Source organism: Periplaneta americana, chromosome 8 (genome assembly GCF_040183065.1).
Source record: "Periplaneta americana isolate PAMFEO1 chromosome 8, P.americana_PAMFEO1_priV1, whole genome shotgun sequence".
Lineage (NCBI taxonomy): Eukaryota > Metazoa > Arthropoda > Insecta > Blattodea > Blattidae > Periplaneta > Periplaneta americana.
In genome coordinates this window covers 139,757,710-139,780,798 of record NC_091124.1, presented here as the reverse complement: position 1 = coordinate 139,780,798, position 23,089 = coordinate 139,757,710, and the positions used below count along the sequence as shown (strand labels likewise).

Sequence of the window (23,089 nt, the reverse complement as noted above, 5' to 3'; positions counted from 1 at the left end):
GTTCCACTCAACATTACATCCTAGAATTTTGGATAATGTGCATAAGTATGATATTGCCTTCCGGTTTTTAAAATGTGTGCAGCACCATCAGTCCACAGATAAACTGAAGTTATAGGAGACTGCTTTAATGTAGACAGGTAGTTTAGTAGGATTTCATTGAAAGCAGCAACTTCAGCAGTGCCATGACTGTGTATCACTAATGACTGCTAAACATATTGTTGTGACATCATCAGTAGAAGATTTTCGGAAATAGCAAACTGCAGTATAGATTGTCGTTGATGTTTCAGCTGATGTGTGTGTCCAGTGTGCTGCCATAACTTCATTCTGAAATTTTGCTACATAGTTCTCAGCAAAATCTGTTAGGAGAATCAGCTGTCCTGGTTGTAGTGATGATTTTTGATTCTGCTGTTCCTTCCATTGTCTTCTTTTATTGTATATATGATTGGATAGTTGCGTTAGCTGATTCTTGAAATAAGTGAAGATTCATTTATAGACATATCTTTTTGAACCAGATGTCCACCTTCCCATTGCTTGGTGTGAACCTCATCACAGTCATCATCAATTTTTGTAATCAGCGTGGATTCAATATCTCCACATTCTTAGCAACTTCTTTTCATACAGTTCTTATTTTCAGCTTGACCAACTGTTTCTTTCAGAAGCCCCTGGATGGTTTTTGGTTTTTCACTTGTTTTCCAGGGCGCTGCTGAAATCATTAACTGCGTATTTTCACAGTAAGGGCAGCAGCACATTATCTGATCCTTATCAGAGACCAACCTGACATGTTTCGGTCGCATTTCACAAAATTTTGATAGACCAATCTTTACATTTGGATTCTGCCCTTGAAAAAGTGTGTATACTTCACGCAAATGATATACAAGCAGTCATTTTTGCATATATTCTTTCTTTCCATCCTCACGTATTATAATAAAATCTTTTTTTCCAGGGAGTTGCCGGGAAACATCGTCACATTCATAAAAATCCTTCACCATTTTCATAGTATCTGCAGTAATAGACAATGTAGAAGATGTGGAATGTTTTGCTGGCTGTACTAATAGATTAAATGATTCGGCAAGCTTTCTTACTACGGCTGTTTGTTTTCGAGGGCTCCTTGGAAGGTTTCTTTGTGCTCTTTTTATAGCCTTTCCTAAAGAATTTGCACTCTTATAAGAAGGACTTCCTGAAGAACCGTCTTTCAAAATACATGAACTTAAAACTCTTGCTTTTTGTCTTCTACGATATTCTTGTACTCGCTTCCTAGTGGCTTCTCTTTCTGCAGATTTTTCTGATTTTGATTTTGGCTTTTTCCTAAGTTTCCTCATAATATTACGACACTTTTCTAGTCTCTCTTGAGTTTTTTCTGTGTCCATTCTAGCTCTGTACTCGCGCATTCTCTCAGCAGCAGATTTTGGAGCTTTTTTCATACTGAAATGCATATATGGCCCATCTAACATGAAAACGTATTAAAACACGTCTTATTTTAAATATAGGCCTACCAAACATAGGCCATTAATCAATAATTTCTTGTATTAAATCTGATTATCTTATTATTTTTTGTGTAACAAACGTTACCACATTGTTATGTAACTTTTGTTATTATTTAATGTAACGTTTGTTACACAGAATTTATATAAAATTATTATTTTAAAAATCAGAACGTCTAGTATTTATGTAGCTTACATGAGGAAGTAAGATAATACAAAGTTTCATTTTAAAATAAAAAACAGTTTTCTAATTATGAAATAAAATTAATATTTTTGTAACAAACGTTACATAACCTAAGTATTTCTTTTAACAGTGGATAACTACTTTAATAGATTATATTTCCACTCATTGTTACTACATACAGGCACTGAAACAATTACTTTCAAAGGTAATATAGCACTAACTTCATGGAATTTAATATTCTGATAGCTATGTCCTAAAATCAAATGATGTAATCTCACCAGAATCCCTCTGTAGCAGCCATGTCGACTTTGCTTGTTGGGAACAAAGAAATTATGCCGCCAAAATTAAAATTATACTATGCTGTATAAAGTCAATGAATTGGAGAATTTTTTAATGCAAAAGAACAGTTTCTTCGATTAAATATAAAATTTTGTCTTTATGTCCCTCATCTCGTGGAATGACCCCAGAGTGTAATTTAACAACCACATATAAGTAGTGTATAGTTAACAGTACTTTATCGGTACCTGTTTGTCTTGCAGATTTTTCAAGAAGAATGATGCTACGTGTTACCTAAACCATGCTTTCCGTGCGCTTTGTTTCTGCTGACCATTATATGGAATCTCCCATCCCAGAATTGGATGTGGGATATTCAGAATTTCGTGGCACTGAAGTGAAACAAGTTCCTCTCATCCGTATATTTGGATCAACAACAACAGGTAGATGCATCAGCTCCCCGTAAAAAACACTATTTGGTACATGACAACCATTTTTTTTCTCGAATTTACACCCCCCTCCCCCAAGTTTAATAACTTGAGATAATGTATCCATGGCTCTCAACTCAATAGCAACAACAAATAGAGTGCACTGGGATTTTCACACTCCAAGCCACCAAAACTCAGTGTCACTCAAACAGTCTACCGCAGGTATACTTCTTCCCTATTTTCGCCTCATCAATTTCCACAAAAACACACTCTTCGCCCAGTTTCTTAGATCTTCTACAGTGCCTGAGAATTAAGGTTGTGATTGACATTTTGTGAGTGGACTTGCACGTGTGGGGCTTGGCGGCACCTTACCCAATTACAATTCATTAATATCACATGACCCAGGGTTGATGTAATAGAACAAGCACTCAGCTGACTCAGCATTGTCACAGTTCGTATTAGATTCGTTCCAACAGCAGTCAGGAACCGTCTGTAACCATCGTTAGCATGTGCAGTACAGAAAAAGCATTCCAACACAATCCGAACCAGTCCTGAACCGGAAACATGTACTGCAGTCGGGCGTTCCAACAAGCTTTTGACACGGGTTCGGAACGGTCAGAAATAGTCCGTGGATTGAGGTCTGTACGGAAGAGTACGTAAGACGCGCATGCGCATAAGCTCACTGAAGTCTCCTGGATACTGAAGAAAGACATGAATGACTGTTCACATCAATAAGGTTAAAGATGAAGAGTGGCAGTACAGATGAATAATAAAACTAGAGATTTAATTTAAATTTTCGCCAAAAAGAAAGGGAATGGAAACTATTTGGGTATTGAAATAGTTAATTACAATTTCAACATGCAGCTTTGTTTAAGAGTATAATAAATAACGCAAATACATTAATAATAAAAAAGAACTATTTTTAGATGAGAGTCCCCCAGTACACGACATTGAATTAACGGAATTCTTGCCTTCCATATTTTTTGTCATCTTTTTATAGAAAATGATCGAAATTCTATTTTCTGCAATTAGAATTAGCTGCAAAACAATTATAATAAGCATCCCGTTCTTAGCAAAGATGATCACATTTATAGCATCTCTGGATTTAGTACATAACGATCCGCGAAAGCGTTCCAACAGCGTCCAGTCCAGTTTCAATCTCATAGCAGATGCTCAACTAGCGCATGCGCATAAGATGGTACAGGAACCGTATATGAACTGATCTATGAACCACTTGTTGGAACGAACCTATTGGATCATAAGCCTGCATTTCCACATGTAGTCCCATCATTGGAGATCGACATCAAGTAAGAGGAGATATGACAAAATGTGCTGTCACACCACGAGGCAATAGGTAGGCCTAATATCAGTCGCAACCTTATTTCTCACTGTAAAACACTAATAATAAGTTACTTCCCTGCAATAACTGAATCAATCAGCAGCAGTAGTCTATTGCTATTCAAACCTAACTCACTTGTTGGAAAAATTTCAGTCAATCAATTAATCAATGTTCCCATCATTCCAGTGTGGAACATAGGGCTCTCAGAAAACTCCTCCATCTGACTCTGTTCTTGGTGAGAGCACTTTGATCTCTCCCCACGTCTTGGCTCTGCTTTTGGCTTCTGCAAGGATTGTAGTTTCCATGTTATCTTGGATCTGCCGATTCCTTGACTGCCTTAAGATTCCGAACAAGTGGTTTCCTGGCTATATCATTTGGAGGTCAGCAAATTGTATATTCCAGCCATCCCCACTTTATTTTTCGAATTTTCAGTTCTATTGGTCATTGTGTGATTTTTAACTATAGACTTTCATTTGTAATCTGTACGGACAGAATATCCTGAGCATATTACTCAAACATCTGTTAACAAACACTTGTAGCTGGTTTGTAATAGATTTTGTTACTCTCCATGTTTCACAGCTATAAAGTAACACTGGTTCAATATTATTGTTAAAGATTCTTAATTTTGTATTAATGGTGGGCTATATATTGTACTCTTCCAAATTGGTTTCAACAGTCCAAAAGCATATCTCGCTTTCTTTATTCTCTCTCTTACATCACTGTCTGAGCCATCTTAATGATTTATAACACTGCCCAAGTATGTAAATTCCTTCATGCATGCAGTTATGTCATTATTTAGGGTTAATATTTCCTTTTGCGGAGATCCTATACGCATCTCCTTGAACTTGTTGCAATTAATTCGAAAGCACACTCTCTGAACTTATATCCCAAGTGTTGTAATTTAGCTTTCATGTCTTTAAAGGTGTGAGCAAGTTAGAAAAACTTGGCCTAGGCAGATCTCTAGATGAGCCACACACTTTCTTAATAAATATATTCATTCCAGCAAAAAATGTATTATGGAATACTGTAAGTGAGAAATTACGTCGTCTCCTTTTTTCTTAGAAACTAAAACACTGTTGCTGAAACACTTTACTCTTCCAAGTAGCATTTGAGTCATTCCACGTCAAATCGCACAAAATTATACAAATTTTGACCTTCATATTTCTGATTGCGTTTATATATTTTTTTTTACCAACTCTATGGGTCTAATAAACCAACAAGTGTATTTTTATTTCCTCCTAAGTCCACATATTTTTAAAATACTGCATGTTAAAATTCATTAAAAATGTCGCACAATGCAACATTTAAAGCGTCATATTTCCGAGGATATTGATGTTAAAAATTTTTTGAAAAATGCATTTAAAAGCTTAAAGTTCTGTCTTTTGTTAAATATTTACTAACTAATTTTAATATAATTATTACAAATATTTTTTTATGATTCAATTTTTAAAAGTTAGATACCAATGTGAAATAGCCGTATTAAAAATCTAAAAAAATGCCTAATATGTTGCACTGAAGTATTCTTAAGCAGTCTCATTTTTACGAGGCGTCATGCAGGGGTCACCGTTATCACCAATATTATATAATATCGCAACTAACCATATCCTCGACGAATTAACTGAAGATAACATTTGTAAACATTATGGCAAAACACTGAGCCCAGACCTGCCACCTTTTACAGTTTTGGGTTTTGCTGACGACACCGCAATCATTGGCAAAAGTAGAGAAGCAGCTATAGAACTAACACGCATAGCTATGCAGAAATTTAATGAGATAGGCCTCGAAGTAAACCCAAGAAAATGTGTTGGTATTCGTATTGAGAAAGGGGAACTTGTAGAAGAACCCTTGGATCTAGATGTTAATTGTCGGATAAGAGTATTGAAACACGGAGAATCAATTAAGTATCTCGGCGTCACGTTTAATGATTCCCTAAATTTTGACTCTAAAGATACAATTCAGAATCTACACAAAAAACTCGATTTACTGGCTTCTACACCCTTATTGAAATGTGAACAAAAATTTCTGGTTTTAAACACATCTATTTGTACATCATTGATTTATCCCTTCCAGACCCGAAGCCGAACAAAATCCCAATTAAGTTCCTTCAAGACAGTGATAAATTTATCAGAAGTGCCCTCAAACAAATTCTACAGCTCCCAACGGACACGCCAGACCATATGATTTATTCAGATATGAAGTGTAAAGGTCTTGGTCTCTTCAAAGCAGAGTGGGAAGCCCATCTTCAGCACGCCAATACTTGTCGCATCCTCGCACTGTCAGCCAATCCCTACGTCACAGCCACTCGAGATCTCTTTACAGAAAGCACCAAATGCGTCAAATCTTTGCAGTTAACCGAGATATCCGATGTAATTAAAGACCCACGGACCAGTTTGTATGACGCTCGACGTATGAGGAAAAAACTGCGAGAAAAGGAATTTGAGGCGTGGGCTAAGCTACCTCAGAAAGGTCTTGGCGTAGAGCTATACAGCGAGTTTACTCTGGCGAATTCCAGGATACGACATCGTGAAGGCCTAACCTCTAGCGAGTGGCGTGAAGCTATTAAAATGACTGCACACGTGTCTTCCGTACATTCCCTTCCGGGCAGGACTCGGGACAACATCCTCTGTCGGCGATGCCACAGAGAGTCAGAAACACTTGCACATGTCCTGGGCTCTTGTCCGCAGGGTGAAGTACTCCGTAACTCACGACACCATAGAATTCGTTCGATGATCGCTGAACAGTTTAGATCAATAAATTTTCAAGTGTTCGAAGAAGTTCACGGACTGGCAGACAATGGCAGTACAAGAAGAATAGACATGATTGCCATCCCGCCAAATAACAACAATGGCTACATCATCGATCCCACCGTTAGATTTGAAAAACAAAAGAGCTAACCTGAAGACGTAAATAGGGAAAAAAACGACATCTATGTACGTACCGTTCCATATTTCATGGACAAATACGGTCTACAACAAATTGAAGTAATAGGCCTTATGGTTGGAGCGCGTGGAACTATTCCCGGTTTCTTCTTCCAGACCTGGCAACGTTTCGGCCTACAGAGGAAGGCAATTGATGACATCGTTCTTGCAGCTCTGAGAGGATCAATATTTATACTCCGCAACCATCTATACAGTCAACAATGATCTTCAACTAATTAATTAGTAGCTACTTATTTATTCAGTCATTTCTTGTCATTGTTGTAAGAGTCCCTTCAACTTAAACATACTGTATGTATATTATTTATACTTCCAACTGCCTATTGCACAATATGCTCTGTCTTTGTGGCAGCCTATTAATACAGGGAGCTGTTATCGTTTAGATAAATAAATAAAAGTATAGAAAAAATCACAGTGGGATCTCCAATAGTTTAATGGAAATTTAATTATTTACGACACAATGTGTAGCGGTCGGTGCAGCAGCAGTGGACAGGAAGCGTTGAAGCGCGCTGGGAGGTTTATCTGCGCTGGATGATGACTGAATGTTGCAAGATTACACTCAGTATGGATCAAGTCACTCGAGGAAACACTGATAATTTACTTATTACGATATCTTCAAATATTTGTACATTATGCTTTTTAAACGTTTGTTTTCATTCACACTACACTTTAAATTTTCATTCACCTATCTTCTTTCTTGAAAGAAAATTGTTTTACTAAATCTTCAGTTTTTGACAATGGAAAAAAATAATATAATTTTAATGTACCAGTTGGTTTTAGATTGTGCTATCTGGCCTGCAAATTTTCAGTGTGGTTTTTGTGCTTATTCAGTGGACAAAATATAAATGACACTTTAGAAATGTTTTTGTGACCAAACAGTTTTTTTTTTTTTTTTTTTTTTTTTTTTTGTGGTATTCTAGGATCTTGTATAGGCTGGTCTCGTGGCAAGTCTTTTAACAGTTCCTCCAATGCTATCACATGGACCTTTACCATGCGACGTTGCAAAGAAGTGTCATTCAGCACTAATTCCATAATCGTCTTCATGTAGGAAATTATTTTTAAAATTCTTTTTGTTTTTGTATTGTTAACTTGATCCATCAGAAAAGTAAATAATTTTTTTCATATCGTCGAATTCTTGCTTTAAGAAATTGATTGCTTCAGATTGAAAAAAGTGAAAGGAATTGTTGTTATGTTTCATGCTCTCTGAGATGATAAGAATATTTTTGTGACGAATTTCTGTATCTCATTTGAAATATACTACGAAAGGATGTATTGTGTCTTGGCATTTGTTCCAATGCACATCTTGTACTGAATCTTGTATTACAAATGAATAATTTTCAGAAAAGTCTGCAATAACTGTGTAATTTTCGGGTTGTATATTTTGTTTGCATTCCGTCAAAAATAAAATATGGCTGACTTTTGAAGGGATGACGATGTATCTTCTACATGAAAAACTTTACTTTCTAGGGAGCCTTTTACTTTTTGAAACTTTTCACGGGGGTATTGTTTTCGTTGGAGTTTTCTTTTCTTGATAGGGGATTCTATTGATATGAAACTCTTGTTTAATTCCTCAATATTGGTGATTTCTAGCACTGTATCCATAGAACTGCTAGAAGAAGAACTGGGATAATCACTTTCTCTGTCCGCACTTTCATTTGATTCATGTTTATTAATATCACAAGAACTACTGGCTTCACATATAATTTCACCTTACCTATACGGAACGAATCACATATTCGCACATTCAAAGACTCCTTTAAATTGAGCTTTATCAATAAATCGCTACTTATGCATCTTAGTATTCTTTTCTTTTTAAAAGTGTGATTAGGAAGGTCAAATGGATTTAAACACTTATTATATATTACGTGATCTTTACCTTCACTCATGTTGTATAGAAGTCACATCACTCCATGAAATTCAAACCCTGACTGATTATTTTTCTCTTCTATATTTTGTCTCCTGTCATCTGTTTACTGTCATAAAGTTTACTGCCTTACCCAGCCTTGCTATCGTTTAAACACTGGGCTATATTACAATATAAACTTATAGCATTGTGAAGGGCTCCCCCCTCTTAGCTGTGCTGACAATAATAAAGTAACTTTAGATATTTACTGTTCCTTAAGGTATTAATCATTTGATGAATGAATGCAGTTCTTTGTAGTCTGGCGAGATCAGTTATGCAATGGGGGATTTCGTAAAACTTTCCATGGGGAGCCTTCTAGCCTATGGCTGCAAGTAGTTCATTAGCTGGGAATCGCGAGCGCGTGCATGCTTCCGGAAAATAAATTGTTACAAATGTATGTGTGCAGATCCCACATTTCTGAATGCAGTAGTTTACAGATAATACATCAGGGAACAAGTCTTAATTTTTTCAGAATTTTAACTTGGCTATTTAATACTGTAATTTTGCTTTGAAAAAGAAATGATTAAAAAAAATAGGCCAAATTTTAAATTTATTTGTGATAGGCCTAAAGCAATAAAAAGTGTTGTATTTAGTCTTTCAAATGCGCCGAACCACAAATCTCAATTATATGTGGATACAGAGTTCCAAGTGAGTTTATGTAACAGTTCGCGCATAATTTGCATAACTTCAGATAGTCATAACTACACAAATAATTAATAATTGTGAAAATAAAACAATATGGGTCTCCTTATTTGATGTCTGGAATTCATGAAAAAAAAATTCGACCATTTCCGAGAAGGTCGTGTTTTATTGCTGTGCGATTTGACGTGGAATGACTCGTTTGCATCACAGCTACAATTTTTGCAAATATGTTTCTCTGACTATTACACTTTTACTACGTCATACTACTTTTGACCAATAAAACGGTACGAAAGGACGTATTTCAATCAATCATAGCTGCTTATCGCATAATTTTATCGCGTCCCTAGCATTTGTTTAATTTTATTGCGTCCTTAGCATTTGTTTCTTTTTTGCCAACATTTCAAACTGCACTGGTCTGGATGTCAAAAAAAAAAAAAAAAAACAGAAAATTACAAACCACTCCAGTCGATGCACAGCAGTTTCAAATATGACTCGCATTGGCATTCAAGAACAAGAATTAATAAAGATCACTGGTCATACCTATGCATTTTCCCTGAAATCCTATTTACAAATCAATGAAGAGCACCATTCGGAAATCCTGAATAAGTTGAGGAATACACCATGTAGGCCTACATCAATGAGTTCCACTTCTTTTATGCACACGTCCAATATAACATCAACTAAACCACCAAGCACTAAAACATTCAAATTTGAAAATTGTACATTCAATAATTATTCCTTTTAAAATTATTCACGTTTATTTTTTATTTCATCGTCGTTAATTAAAACTTTTCTAACACTTGTATATATTATTTAGTTTATGTTATAGCTTCTGCTATATGATATTATGGATAGTCACGTATCAGAGATTGTTTAATATTAAGATTTATTGAAAATCATCTGTCAAATGACGTTGATTACTGTACATATTATTTAGTTTATGTTATAGCTTCTGCTATATGATATTATGGATAGTCACGTATCAGAGATTGTTTAATATTAAGATTTATTGAAAATCATCTGTCAAGTGACGTTGATTGCTGGGATTCGGATAATTGAAGTGGAATGCAACTGTTTTAATAAAAATGAAACTGAATCAACAAAGCCTTCTTGACTAGTAACACTGCCATCGTGATCTAGATCGAGAAGGCATTGCTAGTAATCGTCTACAGAGTTCAATGAAGATTCCATAGTTGGCACAACTGATACCAAGCTAACAGCTAACTTCGAGCATTAAAGTATATTTTATGTTCGAAGACAGCTAATCATAACACACTAGCTATCTAGCATGCATCTAGCATAATATTTGTAATGTTGAGATTATACAATAATACATTTGAAGACAGTTGTATTTTCCTAAGTCAAGTAATATTTTATTGTATTGGAGTACTTCGTTACTTCTAATCTTTATATACTTTCTTCTAATCGTGTAATAGTCAATTAAATCCCACTCGAGTTTTGATTTTCTCAGATAAATCAAAACCTCTAGTGAGATTACTGTTGATAAAACACCATGATCCAATAAGAAAGAACATGGCACAAAGTTTCAATAAACTCAAAAACTATTACAGATCAATTCGAACAACCAGAAACTTCTCAATCTCATAACATCTTGAACTTGGCCCCACCTCTTCCATAATACCTTGCTACTCCTAGCCCATCTGTCAAATAATAATCTATCGTCAATCTTTATTCTACTATAAATAACCTAGTCAATCAACCTGCATGCTCTCTATGAAATACAATCATATTCAACTCAATCCCCATATAACAAAGATGTGTCCTCAGTACCTACGAAATCAACACCACAATAAAAAAAATGGACCGCAACTTGAGATCACGAAAAAATTATTCTAAATAATAATAAAAAAAAACTCCGAAAATTACTTTATTATAGAAACGCATTGTCAAAAGTTTACACTATTAATGTATGTTTGTCAACAAGAAAGTGTAGGCTGTGTGAAGGTTTTTCAGTAAAATTTTGCTATTTCTAGAAAGTGAGATTTGTTATTCAGTTTGCTGTACTGTCAAGAAATACTTACAAATGTGTGAGAGAATCACTCAGCACATCCAACTGATTACTCACTCATTTTACTAGTACCTCATGAAATATGAACGGTTTATGTATCCATTGATTTTTATATGAACTCAAATATTCCAAATCATTAATAAAATAAAACAATAATTTGATTTGTATAAAATTTCTTAACAGTTACAAAACGAATATTTTATCGTATCGAAGAAATTCTTCCCTTTTATTCTCATAATGTGTGTATTGTTTTGAATTATATGCATAATTTGTTTACCTGCTATTTGACATACTCTCTTTCGAGATTACAGCCTGGCCAATGATAATTGAGATCATCCAATCAGGAATAGAACACTAAATTGTAATTTATTCAAATATGTAATGAAAATATTTTGTCCATACTTGTGACATTTTAAATATTTTTCTCGGTTAATGAAAGCATACCTGTATATATAATTGAAGTGATTTCCTTGTTCCTCATTTCTTAAAGCTGAATGACTACCATGAAAACTCGTTAGGCTATTTCGAAATTGATTAATTCAAAGTAGCACATATTTTGGAGGACTGGTTGTTCCCCAGTTTGATATACAAGGATTTAAGTGCTTTGTAATGTGATGAATTCGAAATATGGTTAATTTGTATTTCGAATGCACATAAGGGTCCTTTCCAAAAACACAACTTTTTAGTTAAAAATCATAAAGTAGTCATTACATTTCATATTTGAACACTTGGAACCACACCAGTGATCATAATATTGAGTCATGCAACCAGGCCTGGGCTTTGAAAAAGTTGCTGTGCTGACTACATCCAATATGGCGGTAATCAGTCAGAAACCTGCTTCAAACATGTGTACTTGAAATGGCTAGCAAGATTTTTTTCGAGATAAATTTTTTAAGAAATATTCCATCTTCGAAATTTATTAGAAAACTAGCTGTACCCGTGCGCTCCGCTGCACTTATTAGAAATATATATAAAGTAACTACATAATTAAAATAGAACATTGGGTCCAGGGAACATTCGTGTTTGATATAAGAATAAATCGTTTAATATGCTACTTAATTTAAATTGTATTTAAATAATTAAAATGCTATCATTTTGGTCCAGAGACCACTCATTTCGTGCAAAGATAATTCGTTTAACATTTTTCTAAATTAATCTTGAATGCATCCTTTAATCAAATCAATAGAGTTGATTGTGTAGGAAGATCATTTTTATGTCAACCTTAGTGTGCATTTTTTTTTTTTTTTTTTTTTTTTTTTTTTTTTTTTTTTTTTTTTTATTCACGCCTTAACATCTGTGGTCATGTTGCGTGTTTAGAATGTGTGCGTATATCAGGAGGCCATTTTTACTCTTGTTGAGTTCCTGTTTCTATTGTGTGTTGTAGATGGGTTGTGTTCATGTAACTGATTATAGACTTTGATTAATGTTTTTGGTATTGGTAATTGAGGCGGTGATGAATAATGGCATGTATCTTTCCAATCCGGCATTTGCCTTTATGACTAAGGGAAATCACGAAAAATCCCAGTCAGATTGGTTGGGGCCACGGAGCTTGAACCTGGGACCTCCGAATGCGTGTCTCAAATGCTACCGCCTGAGCCAACTCGCTCGGTTGTATATCATTGTTTATGCAAATAAAAAAAATGAGGTACCCTACATAAATATTATTTTAAGAAACACAGGAAATGAATATGGGTAAATTATGAGCGCAGGAACGCCATTTCATGACACCTTTTAAAATAACTCCGCTCCAGTGATCTCTATGGTAAAATGAGCGTATAAAATTAGAGTATTTTATGTGGACCAAATAAAGTTGCAATAATCAAGTTATACAATATTTCGACAGAATATCAAGTTTTCTGTGCGTACAGATTTCTTTTCATCTTACCTCAGTCCTCATTTGTAGCATCTAGAGAAACTACAAATTTCAAATGGTGAAGACTAATTAGCTTCTGAGATTACATCATACAAACACACACAATATTCTCTATATATTAATATTGATAAACGTCAAGGCCGCCTTAAATAGACAGAGTCATTTGTTTTGATTTCATTTTAGCCATCGTTGTCGTTCATACAATAACTCCTATGTGACATATTTATCGATTTTCAGATTTTTGCTCTATTAAATAACTTAAATAGTGATGCAGCAAATAATATAATCTACTATATATAACTTAATTATATTTATTTCTTTCGAAAATGTACTACTGCCATAGAATGAATAAATTTGTTTTTCTTCCTACTAAAAAATTTAATATTTTGCACATAGAAGTTACGGAACAACGACAATATAATCTGAGGCGGCGGTGGAAATGTATTGTATTGTTATTTTAAAACTCTTGTATATCCTTAATGATCAGTCCTATCAAAATTTTGCCTGGGATAAAACTTATCGGAAATAATTTTTAAAGGAACTTTTGTTATGTAACATTTTTCACAAAAATCAATAATAAGCGAGATATTTCGGTTTATTTAATTCAGGCCCTCTTATAACCCCCCTTTTGAATAAAGTATTTTGAATGCCATATAGCCTAAAAACTAAGTTACAACGAACTTAATTTATGTTCCAATTTTCATCGCAATCCGTTCAGCCGTTATCGCGTGAAAAGGTAACAAACATCCAGACAGATAGACAGACAGACATACAAACAAAAATGTCAAAAAAGCGATTTTCGGTTTCAGGATGATTAATTATACATGTGAACACCAATTATTTTTGGAAAAGCGAAAATTACCAGAAAAATTTTGCTTACAGATTTATTATATTAGTATAGATTGAATACAATAGCTGTATTTAAGGCTTTATAAGTGATAGTATTTTCAGAATGAAAGTAGTATTTTCAGAATGAAAGTGCTGACGTAGATGTTGTGAAAGCCTTTGATGTAATACAGGTCTTCTTTTCCAAGCACTACTGCAGCCGTTTGAAACATGGGTCGATTGACTATTAGTTTAAATCTCAATGATTTGGAAACTGGAGTGATGTGACAAGTTAAGTTACAACATTGATTGACGATTTTGCCTCCCCCCCCCCCCTTCTACTTCATCTTCTGCTGCAGATAGGCCTAATTTTAAGTTGCGCAATTCAAAGGGAGAGGGGGGGGGGAGGTTTTTTTTTTCTCTCTCTCTTTTCCCAAGCACTTCGAATTAACGAGATTTTAGTATATTGCGTTTAATATACCCCTTATAAATGATAGCTCGTTTTTGCGTCTGCTATATTTTAAATAATCTGTTTCTCAAGTTTTGTCACAACCTGGTGTACTGTAAAACTATTCCAAGGCTTGACATGAGGTACCAAATACTGCATTTCAGAATCATTTTAAATTAATTTATATTATTCCCCATATTGGACAAAATTTAGTTTAGAACATGCCATGTACGAAAATAAAAAGTCATGTTCACATGAGTAAAGATTTTTTTCATTTCCATTTCATTTATTGTATTCCATAGATCTTACATTAGTATTGAAAGTTTAAGATGTGGAACAAGTCAAGAGTTGCACAATGTTTTTGGCGAGACGAAGTGAAGCCTAGGATTCACCATAAATTACCTGGCATTTGCCTTACAGTTGGGGGAAACCTAGAAAAAAACAATGATTCTATGAAATAGGCATCCAGCTTAAAGATTTGGATATCTGACAGTAAATTACCCTAATATAATAATTTTTACCTATATATGATGGAAAATGAGGTATTAAATGTATATTTATGGCTGCAAAAGGGTATCTGTCGGATACAGGGGGGGAGAGCCATTAATCCTTCCCATTGAAGGCTTTAAGGAACCAACCTGAACAAATACCCAATGTCCCATCCCTACCTTCCTGTGGTGTAGCTGTTAGTAAGCATAATTTTACGAGCTGAACTAAAGGGAGGGGCTACTCATCCATTAGCACTGGTCAGCTTGATGAGTTAATGACTGAATTTGGTATAATTTTCCTCTATCCAATACCTAATTCCCTCTTTACCCTTTCCTATCCAGTCCTCTGACTGAACTCTTACGTTCTTTGATCCCGACGGCATTAGAGCATTGGAGGCCTAGGGGTTCATTTCCCTTTCCTTCCTCCTCTTTCTACTTTTCTGTTCCTAGTGCTGACCTGCTATGGCACTAAAATCGTCCTCCAGTGGCTTAAGGAGGGAAAGCTGGTGATCAACAAGATCTCCCAGCTAGGTCCAATGGATCCGTCGACCAACAGCAGGTGTGGTCCTCCAGACATTCTGGGGGTTGTGTGTGAATGAAGTAGCCACCAAAACATTAAAATATGGTGTTCACTTAAATCGGCTACAACTTGCCATTTAACTCCAATATGAAATGAGTACCATTAAGGTAAAATTATCCGGAGGTAAAATAGTCCCCCAATCGGATCTCCGGGCGGGGACTACTTTAATGGTACAGAATCAACTAAACATCTTACAATGGAATGCTGGCGGTATAACATCAGCCAAAAAGACTGAACTAGCCAATATACTCTCAGATAATAATATAGATATCTTCCTTATTCAAGAAGCAAATCTTAATGCTGCCCAATTAAAATATTTTAATTTTAAAGGTTTTAATATGAAACTGTTACCCAAAGGTAGACAGATCAGTAGTGGAATTCTCGCAGGTACATCAAAGAAATTAATTACAAACTTTCAAATCATAAAAGAAATGGATAATCAAGACAAATTAGAACTAATAAAAATTGAAGTATGGAAAAATCAACAACATTTCAAAATCTACAGTACCTATAACCCACCTAATAATCCCCTTGATCTAACTTTGTTTGATATACAACCTAAAACTATCATAATTGGTGACTTTAACGCCCACTCCCAACTTTGGGGCTACGATAATGTAAACCAACATGGAAAAATGATCATGGACCTCCTAAATACTACAACCGCAGAACTTGTCTACAGAAAAGAAGATCCCCCTACTTTCATTCATTATTCTGGTTCTGGTACAAATCCAGACTTGTTACTAGTAACATCAGATATCCATCACGAAACCAAGAAAAAAAATAATTGAAGACCCTGGATCTGGCCATAGAGTCATCATTGCTTCTATCCATCTCCACCAAAACCGAAGAAAAGAACCCTACAATAACAAAACAACATGGAACTTTAAGAAAGCGAATTGGAAACTATTTACAACAGAACTCGACGAACACCTCAAGCTCAACACACCACTAATGGAAAATATAAACTCAGATAGATTGAACAAATATTTCTGTGAATCTCTTCTTAAAATTGCAAAAAAGCACATTCCACGAGGCAAACCAAAAAAATACACCCCATTCTGGACAGAAAACCTGAATTTATTGAAACAATATAGAGATAAAGCAAGAACCAAAGCAGAACATAGCAAAACACCAGAAGATATTCAAGATTGGAGGAAGAAGACTGCCATTCTTAAAAAAGCAATCATAACAGCAAAAAAGAACAGTTTCAATAAATTTATTGAAAATATTAATTACAGAACCGATAGCGCAAAAACATATAAATTTATGAAGAATATTTCCAATACACAGGAAAATACTAGCCAACCTATTATTCATAATAACAAAACACTAACAGATAGTAGAGATATAGCAAACACATTTAATAAACACTACTCAAACTCTCACAGATTACATCCCAATATCAAAAAAACTGACAAATTTATCAAAAGAGAATTACATAAAAATAATAAAAACAATATTACTAGTACAAAAACTGAAATATTTCATCAAAATTTTACTTCCAAAGAACTCTAGCTATACAAAATTTAAAAACCAAGAAATCTCCTGGCCCCGACAACATTCATTCCGAATTTTTCAAACATCTGGGGGGAAAAAGCCAAGTCTGTACTTTTATCCATTTTCAATTTATCATGGAACACCTCAATTCCTGCAGCTTGGAAAAAAGCAATCATTGTACCAATTCACAAAAAAGGGAAACCTGCTCACGATGTTAATAGTTATCGACCAATAGCACTATTAAGCATGATAGCAAAAACCATGGAGTCCATGATCTCCAACAGATTAACTTGGTATTTAGAATCCCAAAATCTTTTATCACCAAGACAAGCCAGCTTTCGACAACTACACTCTACCAATGAACAAGTCATACGCCTCGGCCAAGAAATAAAAGACAGTTTTAACAAGAAAGAAGATACCTTGGCAATATTTATTGACTTTCAGTTAGCATATGACTCTGTTTGGAGAAATAAATTATTATTAAAACTCCAGAAATTAGGTATCTCCAGCAATATGTTCAGATGGATATCAGAATTCCTTAGTCAAAGATTCATTGCCACTAAATTCAATAATTCACTTTCTAGTTACAGACAAACATATCGAGGTCTACCTCAGGGCTCTGTCCTCAGCACAACTTTATTCAATATTTATATAAATGACTTACCCTCCCTATTAGAGGAATCAAACATGAAAACAGCACTATTTGCAGATGATATAGTTTTGTGGACTTCCGGATCTTACATACTTAGAGACAAAGTTCTGCTCTTAAAGCTCTAAATCAACTACATGAATGGAATACAACAAATTTGATGACACTCAATTTAAGCAAAAGTAACTACCAAATATTTTCACTCGGTAAAAAAGAAAGAGAATTCAATATCCAATACAATGGCCAACACCTTCCTAGGACTTATGAATCCAAATATCTTGGAGTTATTTTCGATAGTAAGTTAACATGGAGCAATCATTTGAAATACATTTCTGAAAAAGCTCGTAAAAGATTCTCCCTTCTAAAAAGACTAGCGGGAAAGAAATGGGGATGCTCTAGGAATACTTTGAACACTACATACAAAATGTTTATACAGCCAGTGCTGACATACTGTGATGAAATTTTAATTACTTCACCTTTCATAAACGACATAGAATATGTTCAAAACCAAGCTCTCAGACTCATTACTGGTGGAATTAAAACAACTCCAATAGATTCTATGAGATTCCTCACCAATATTAACAGTATCAAAATGACAACAGAAGAAAAAGCACTGATTCAATATGAAAAACTTATCAGATTACCGGAAACAATTGGCATTCATACAGTCCTCTCTGTAGTTTGAAAACTCAAAAAAGTTTCATATCCATTGTTCAAGAATTAAAACAGAAAATCAATATCCCGAATTTAAAAGAAAACTTACAAATTAAACCAAACCCTTTAACTCTATTAAATATAGAATATAATCTAAATTTAACAGAAGAAATACTGAAATCAGAAGTAAACACTGAAATACTGAAACAATTGTCTTTGGAGACAATTAATATTAGGTACCCTCCACAAAATTGGCTTCATTTATACACCGACGGATCCTTGATCTCCAGAGAACAAGGTGCCGGTGCAGGTGTTACGTGCTATCTCTTCTCACTTTATAGATCACTTGGAAATGGAACAACAAGTTTTGCTGGTGAAATCATTGCAATAAGTGAATGTCTCAGGAATCTTTTATGCTACATCAATAAATTTAGGAATGCAGTTATATTGTCAGACTCCAAAGCAGCTATTCTATCAATCGTCTCTAAACACACACCTTCATCTCAAACAGCAGAAATAACTAAAATGCTCTCTCAATTAATATCACTCAATAAAAGAATTGTATTCCAATGGATACCATCCCATTGTGGAATCCTGGGAAACGAGAATGCGGATGCTTTAGCAAAGAAGGGCAGCACTGCTACTTACAGACCTGTTACTAAATCTACGTATTACTCTGTGAAGAGATTTATTAAATCTACATACTTAGACTTCAACAAACAAAATTTGATAACACAATTGCAAGGGAAAAAATGGAACTCTCTGCATCAAAATCCACAGTTAATTCCGGATTTACCACGAAAATCGTCTGTAGCTGCATTTAGATTGGCAACAGGCCATGATTGTTTGGCTAAACACCTGCATAGAATTGGAATATATCAGTCCCCTAACTGCCCATTGTGCAACTCAAACCAAGAAATGGATTTGGAACACCTCAAAATCTGTGCTTCATTGGCTGGTCATGATAATATCTTTGAAAAATATTGGAGTGCAAGAGGTCAAATGACTTTATTGTCAAACGCCTGGCATTAGAAAACAACAACAACAAATGTATATTTATTGTGTATAATTGCTATTCGTGTACCTATATGTTAATTGTAATTTATTAAGTTTATGTACTTTTTGTGAACCATTATTAATAAATATCCATAATTTTTACCTTAAGCTGGACAGTTTTCTTAACATACCAGAAATATGTTGCATGGAAGTCAATATTTTGTTGACGGTTTTTAACGCATTTTCTGTCCTTTGTTAGGTGATTGAGCCTACATGCTGGTCAGCAATTCTATGATTTCCTCACAGAAGAACTGCCAATGAGTTCATGTCAAAATGTCTTTCATACTGTGTATATTAATCTCCACAGCAGATACACAATTCGGTGGTGTGAATAAAATCGAGTGACAAGTTCAAGATGTGAATAAATATTTGTGGTTACATGTGATTAAACTCTTGCCATTTTTCTGGTCTACTTTAAAATGTTTACTTGCATTTGTTTTATTTGTTGTTTCCGTGAGTATTTAATTGTAACAGTCATTATATTCTCTTATTCTTCTTCAGTGTATATTAGATCAGAAGAGTCTTCAAATTGTAACTAATTATTTCTCCTCCTGCAAATTTAGTATCAACTCTGCATGATTACAATTATTTGAGGGACATTATTTAATTATGCCCTTACATGATTGCATAGAATTGTGAAGTTTTGAGTTGGCCAGAAACACTTTCAATTCTCTACTGTAAACAGTATTAAAAGCCTGATTTCGCTCATTTTGTGAATTTATGAAAGATGTTAACAACTGTGGACTTATCCCGCATTCAAAATTGCCAAGTAAATAGAAAGATTCATTAAGCTGCATCAGTGATTATTGTATTGAGCTTTGTCTTTATATGCTGCTATCATGGACACTGCCTAACTACTGTGCGTCAATATTTGTGATCCTTTCACTAGCATCACATATCACTGGCACATTTACTGTTTACATCACTTTCACAAGAGTGTGTCACCACGTGTTTTTGTACTCTGGTAGAAAATAGTTTGTTTTGTAATTCACATTTTCATCTTCGAACCTTCTAGGACTAAGATCTTGCTTCTCTCTATATCATTTTGCCTCATTGATATGCATATATGCTGCCATGATCAAACTAGAACTGACGAGAAAAGCTGATGAGATTGCCTCTGACCAACTTTGTGGAAAAAGAAGTACAGCAGAATTTCCTCATATCCAGCAACTGTGGGACAAAGCCAGTGCCGGATAATTAATTTTACTGGATAATTGGAAAATACACTGTACTGCACATACATTTTTTTCCATGTTGAAATTTAATAATTTTCATATAGATAATTAAAAATAAGTACTGAATACAGTAATGTACATTAATCAGTTCATAATTATTGTAGTACAGTAATACATAATAGCGTAAAAAATATTAGAAGTTTTTGTAGCCTTATGACAATTTTAAGTGACTTGAAGAACAGTGTAACCAATGTTGCAAGTATAAACACTATAAAGTAGCGCTCGATGATTTGAGCGTAAGAACATTTCGCTTCCATTTTGCGGAATCCATTGTGCAACAGCAGTGCTTAGCGGTAATAGCCATGATACTATCCATCACTTGAATGAAATTGTTACTCGCTGTAGGAACAGAGAATTTCACACTTTAGTATTTAGACTCATCCAACACCCCTTCGAAACGGACGAGTTCAAGTGTCAAATTAAAAGGTATCATCTCTGCACATTGTTTTCAAGGTCCAAGTGACAGGTACCTATGCTACCCTCTACTCCAGGGACATAACTAGTTTTTTGTCTGGGTTTTTGTCTTTGTTTTCACGCGTGAAGAGTGTAAAGGGTAAACACAATATGCAACATGTGCAATCAATGAAAACCACTCACTTCTTCGTCAGACTCTTCTCTTTCCCGTGAATGACTTTTTTTTTTTTTGGCCTAGCCAAAAGTGCCATTGCTTTGATATTGCTGGTTATTTGGGTACCGGATAGGAGGGATTTTACTGTACCTATTCACTTACTTGGACAAATATTTAGGCCTTATTTACTTACTTACTTATGGCTTTTAAGGAACCCAGAGGTTCATTTCTGCCCTCACATAAGCCCACCATCGGTTCCTATCCTGTGCAAGATTAACCCAGTCTCTATCATATCCCACCTCCTTCAAATCCGTTTTAATATTATCCTCCCATCTATGTCTCGGCCTCTCCAAAGGTCTTTTTCCCTCTGGCCTCCCAGCTAACACTCTATATGCATTTCTGGAATCGCCCATACGTGCTACATGCCCTGCCCATCTCAGAAGTCTGGATTTAGAAGGCAGAAAATAGGAAAGACTGAAGAATGCTGGGCTTGCAGTGAAAGACCTGCCCTTGGGCAGAACACTATGAATGAATGAATTATGTTAGGTGAAGAATACAATGCGTGCAGTTCTGCATTGTGTAACTTTCTCCATTCTCCTGTAACTGCATTCCTCTTATCTCCAAATATTTTCCTAAGAACCTTATTCTCAAACACCCTTAATCTCTGTTCCTCTCTCAAAATGAGAGTTCAAGTTTCACAACCATACAGAACAACCGGTAATATATGCTGTTTTATAAACTCTAACTTTCAGATTTTTGACAGCAGACTAGATGACGGAAGCTTCTCAGCTGAATAATAACAGGCATTTCCAATATTTGTTCTGTGTTTAATTTCCTCCCGAGTGTCATTTATATTTGTTACTGTTGCTCCACGATATTTGAATTTTTCTACCTCTTCGAAGGATAAATTTCCAATTTTTATATTTCCATTTCGTACAATAGTCTGGTCATGAGACGTAATCATATATTTTGTCTTTTCGGGATTTACTTCCAAACCTATCGCTTTACTTGCTTCAAATAAAATTTCTGTGGATTTTCTCTTAATATATTCACGTCATCCACATAGACAAAAAGCTGATGTAACCCATTCAGTTCCAAACTCTCTCTGTTATCCTGTACTTTCGTAATGGCATATTCTAGAGCAAAGTTAAAAAGTAAAGGCGATAATGCATCTCCTTGATTTAGCCCACAGTGAATTGGAAAAGCATCAATTAGAAACTGGCCTATACGGACTCTGCTGTACGTTTCACTGAGACTAATTGTAATTAATCTGACTAGTTTCTTCGGAATACCAACTTCTATAAGAATATTATATATACGTTTAAGCAAAACTTCCCTCTTAACAGTCATATGCCTTTTTAAAATCTATAAATAACTGATGTACAATAGACCTATTTGTTTTTATTCATCTAGATTTAAGAGAATACTTGTGAGAATTCCTGGTTTATTTTTTTTGCAAGAGTTTAATTGCTGTCGACAAGAGATTACTCGTGTGCAATTACTCTTTTTTTATTAAAATAATCACAAGTATTAACTTTAAAAATTCAAGTACAAGAGAATACTCGTTTTTATTCACACCACTCATTATAGAAAGTTAATTGTCCATACTGTACCCTATTTCATGCGACTTAGTTCATGGTCACTGCTTTTAGCCATCCAGAACAACACGAACCATATATGTTTAAGCAAAATTGCCTAGTTGTTATGTTAAGATTCAGTCATTGTTAGTTATGGTAAGTTAAATATTACATGGCGCCTAAATAAAATATTGTGGCTGCAAAGAAGATGAAACGGAGGCCTGTGAACTAAGTAGCTTGAAAAGCATTATAACTTTAAGCTTGAATAAAGGATTATCGACAACTCAACTACTCCAAATATGTGCTTCTGTTTCTCAATGCAGTAATCTGAGTAAGTTTTTACATCCTTGCAGTTAGTATGTGCAACATATAAAATTGTGTATTTGTTGTGTATAGTTTGAAGGGAGGTTTTGACAGCATG

The 23,089-nt window shown here is 34.8% G+C and overlaps 1 protein-coding gene across 3 annotated transcripts in view; it reads left to right on the top strand.

Annotated features, from left to right (window-relative positions):
• Positions 1 to 23,089, top strand: part of PolZ1 (DNA polymerase zeta catalytic subunit) — a 303,982-nt gene that overhangs the window by 2,535 nt on the left and 278,358 nt on the right. For all 3 annotated transcript variants that reach the window (XR_011333618.1, XM_069833727.1, XM_069833728.1), the window contains exon 2: positions 2,205 to 2,381. Coding sequence is in view for 2 of the 3 variants with exons in the window: in XM_069833727.1 (XP_069689828.1) it covers positions 2,243 to 2,381 (139 nt within the window). In the remaining variant the exon portion in view is untranslated. The remainder of the gene's footprint in view (positions 1 to 2,204; positions 2,382 to 23,089) is intronic.